At 45.3% G+C, this 3,899-nt stretch overlaps 1 protein-coding gene across 1 annotated transcript; it reads right to left on the reverse strand.

Annotated features, from left to right (window-relative positions):
- Window positions 1-897: 897 nt before the first annotated feature.
- LOC110686574 lies at window positions 898-1,776 on the reverse strand. Its single transcript, XM_021863185.1, has one exon. It carries the CDS (start codon window positions 1,774-1,776, stop codon window positions 898-900), a length of 879 nt encoding a protein of 292 aa, XP_021718877.1.
- Between the last annotated feature and the right edge of the window lie 2,123 nt (window positions 1,777-3,899).

Genomic DNA, 3,899 nt, shown 5'->3' on the forward strand with positions numbered 1-3,899 from the left:
TAAGAGCTCGTGACCTGCCGTTGCATCTACCATGGCCTCGATGTGCGGGAGCGGGAACGGATCCTTAGGGCATGCTTTATTGAGATAGTTGAAATCGATGCACACTCTCCACTTGCCATTCTTTTTGCTGACGACGACAACATATGCGAGCCAATCTGGATACTTGACTTCTCTTATTTTTCTTGTGTCGATCAGCTGCTGCACTTCGTCGTTGATGATTTTATTCCTTTCCGGAGCAAACTTCCGACGCTTCTGCTTAACGGGCTTATGATTTGGGTCGACGTTCAGCTTATGCGAGATGATGCTCCGGTCTATACCAGTCATGTCCTTATGCAACCAGGCGAAATAGTCTTTGTTCTCTCGAAGAAAGGCTAATATGCTGTCTTTGAGTTCAAGTGCTAGGTTGGCACCGACACGAACGGTTTGATCAGGTTTTTCAAGGTCTAAGGGTATTTCGTCGATTTCGAGGTCGTTGGGATTATCTGGTGTCGGGCCATGCTGTAATTGCTATGCGGTTCTCATGGTTGGTTTAAGGGTTGTTTTGTAGCAGTGTTTGGCTTCACGGGGTTCCCCTTTAATTTCTTGGACTCCCCACGGGGTGGGAAATTTGATTGATTGGTGGTAGGTGGAAGGAATGGCTTTCAATCGGTGGATCCAGGGTCGTCCTAATATGGCATTATAGGCTGATGGGCAGTCGACGATGTTGAATTTGGTTTGAGGGTTTAGGCCTCCTGCATAAGTTGGAAGGGTTATGTCTCCGAGAGTTGACATGCTTTCTCCACTGAAACCGACCAGAGTCGTTGACCTTCTGGTGATGTCGCTATCTTTTAATCCCATATCTTCCATGGCCCTTCTGAACAGGACACTTGCGGAGCTTCCTCCGTCAACCAACACCCTTCAAAGCAGACAATTCCTGACGATCAAAGAAATTACCAAAGAGTCTTCATGCTCTCTGTTGATCTTATTGACGTCGTCGTCATCGAAAGTAATCGACATCGCTTCTAGCTTCTTTTCCAGGGGGTCTCTAATCTCGTCCGGGACATCTGCATTTTCTATCATCGACTTTGCGATCCTTTTTGCTGCATAGTAGGTTAGTCCACAAATATCGGAACCACCAGTGATAACATTAACTATTACCTTAGGTACAGGGGGCTTGGGAGGTCCAGCTGTCGTCGTCTTTTTGGGCTCGCGGCGACCTGCGTCATTGCTTTTCTTCTTCCCTAATAGATGCTTGAGGTTGCCTCTCTTCAGCTGGAAGGCAACTTCTCTTCGCAAGGCATAGCAGTCTTCTGTCTTATGGCCATGATCGCTATGGAACTCGCACCATTTGCTCATATCTTTCTCTGATTTTGGCTTGTCGTCGAAGCGCATTTGAGCCACGGCTCTGGTCTGGACTTCTTCGAACGTTGAGCATGGATATTTGACCATATCTTTATACAAATCCGAGTCCGTATGCAGTCCGCGAAGGAAGGCTTCAATGGCAGTCCTATTGTCAACATTCTTGATTGAGACGTTTTCTTTGTTGAACCGAGACCAATAAGCTCTGATGGTCTCCTTAGGACCCTGGACTATTCGATACAGATCGCTCGTCTGCTTGTCAAACTGCCTGCTACTTTCAAAATGGGAATAGAATTTGTTAACTAACATAGAAAAACTAGTTATACTACCTGGTTCAAGTTTGCCGAGCCACTTGAGGGCAGGGCATGTCAGCGTCGCACCAAATGACTTGCACATGCATGCTTCCCAGCACTTGAACGGGATCGAAGCTTGCCACATTATCTGCTTGTAGTACTCGACATGCTGCTCTGGACAGGTCGTTCCGTCATATAGCGATGTAAACGTTGGGAGCGACAATCTTCAGGGAATCCGGGCCAGGGCCAACTCGTCGCAGAAAGGGGTAGCTGCGAATCCATCTGGAGCTTCTCGTTGGACGGGGATCGGCACGACGGGCATCTTTTTCATCATTGAAAAGACCTTAGAGTTCTGCTTTTCTAAGGCAACCAGCCTCTGGAGTAAGATTTCCGTCTAATCGGGCTGCGGGCTACCTTGATCGTCGCCTAAAGTCTGAATGGTTCCTTGCCAGCATTCCTAACGGGGGGTCCACGTTCATTTCTTCGTCACTGGATTCATTATCAGTATCATGGGGGGACTCAATGATATCCAGCGACGGCATTCTAGGAATCAGGCCTAGATGCCTTGGCCGGCGACGACGATTGCTTTGGGCGGATTCCAATTGCTGGCGGAGAGCGGCTGCATCGGAGTCTGACGCTTTTTTTTCCTTGCTAAGACGCTCATTAGATTCCCTAGCTGCTTTGAGTCGGCTTGAACTTTCTCATAGGCAGCTTTTAGCTGTTCTGGGGTCATTTTGTCGGCTGACATGTTGAAGGTTTGGCGAGAAATTTTTAGATTTTACCTAGTTGTAGCCCCACGGTGGGCGCCAAATTGTTTATGCTAATTTATGCTAAGTGGGATTGAATATCAAAATCTAGGCTACGGATCAACTAAGCAAAATTAAAATGTAAGGCGAAAAGTAAAAAGAGAATAAACGACACAAGGAATTGGTGACGCGGAAAACCCAAAGAAGGTAAAAACCGCGGGTAGAATGAGGATCTACCAAACTTTCACTATGCAAAAAGTAATATCGGTTTACAAGGTTATGAGATGATGGTTGTACTCGTTGCTACTATGACTCTTATATAGAAGATTTTCTAGGTCACATCCTAGCCGTTGCAAGGAGATAATAATATCGTGCCCCATGATTTAGGGCGTTAGCTGCGGAGGTTACTTCTCTTCTGTTTTGAATTCCAACAGACTTGAGTGGATGAAGTTGGACTAAGTCTGAGCTTATCTTCCCTAAGAAATAGGAGGCTGTTAATTGAATTGGTCTTCTGTCGATGCTTCAGGCTTCATCGAGGGAAGTCTTCGTCATTGACCTTCGTTGACTGTCGATGACTTAGTCTTGCATATTTTTACCCATAACAACTAGCAATATAAAATAAAATAAGAGTAATTAATTTAATTAATTACTTACATTCAGCACGTTCCTTTAAATTGCTACATCATGAATAAACTGTTAGTAACTTCAATAAAAAAAATTTAAAGTAAATGAAAATTAAATTAAATAAAAAGTAGAGTTGATTTGGTCCAAACCCTCAGTTATTTGTACCTTTCACGCCTTGGTTTAAGGACGAAACCTCGGGTTAAGTATAGACTCCTTGGAGTGCTTCAGGGAATTGTTATGAAAGAATAAGGAGGCTAGAAATTAGGTAAAAGAGGGAGAAGAGAATGTTTTTTGGTGTAAGGTAAGAGAGAATGATTATTGGTGCCCCGAACTGCAGAAAGGGGGGTTCTATTTATAGGGAAAATGAGCAGAGGGAACACGCGGAACCCTAAAAAATAATACCGTGTCACGACAAAGAGCACTGTGACACGGTGGCAGGCACCGTCAGACGGGGGAAGATCCCATGACAAGTGGAAAAACTGAGTGACGCGGAAAATAATTAGGTTACGGGAAGTGAAAACGCGTTTAGGGATAACGCACAGAAAACACGGAGAAATCCCGTGGCACAGGATGTGCACCGTGACACGGGAAGAAATGTTGTGACAAGGCATTGTCCACCGTGGCACAGTGCAGTATGCCGTGTCACGGTGTAAAAAGTACGCGGAAATTACACGGAATATCCCCGTGTCACGGAATGGGCACCGTGACACGGGAAATTGCACCATGACACGGTGCAAAATCCCGTGACACGTGAGAAAATTGTGCAGAATTACAAAAATGGGCACCGTGTCACGAGAATAAGTCCCGTGACACGTCAGCTTTTGTCGCGTCGCGGCATTTTTGCTGTTGCGCGGTAATTTCAGTTTTTTTACCCTTTTTAAAATAATCATAACTTTTG

Source organism: Chenopodium quinoa, unplaced genomic scaffold (assembly GCF_001683475.1).
Source record: "Chenopodium quinoa cultivar QQ74 unplaced genomic scaffold, ASM168347v1, whole genome shotgun sequence".
NCBI lineage: Eukaryota > Viridiplantae > Streptophyta > Magnoliopsida > Caryophyllales > Amaranthaceae > Chenopodium > Chenopodium quinoa.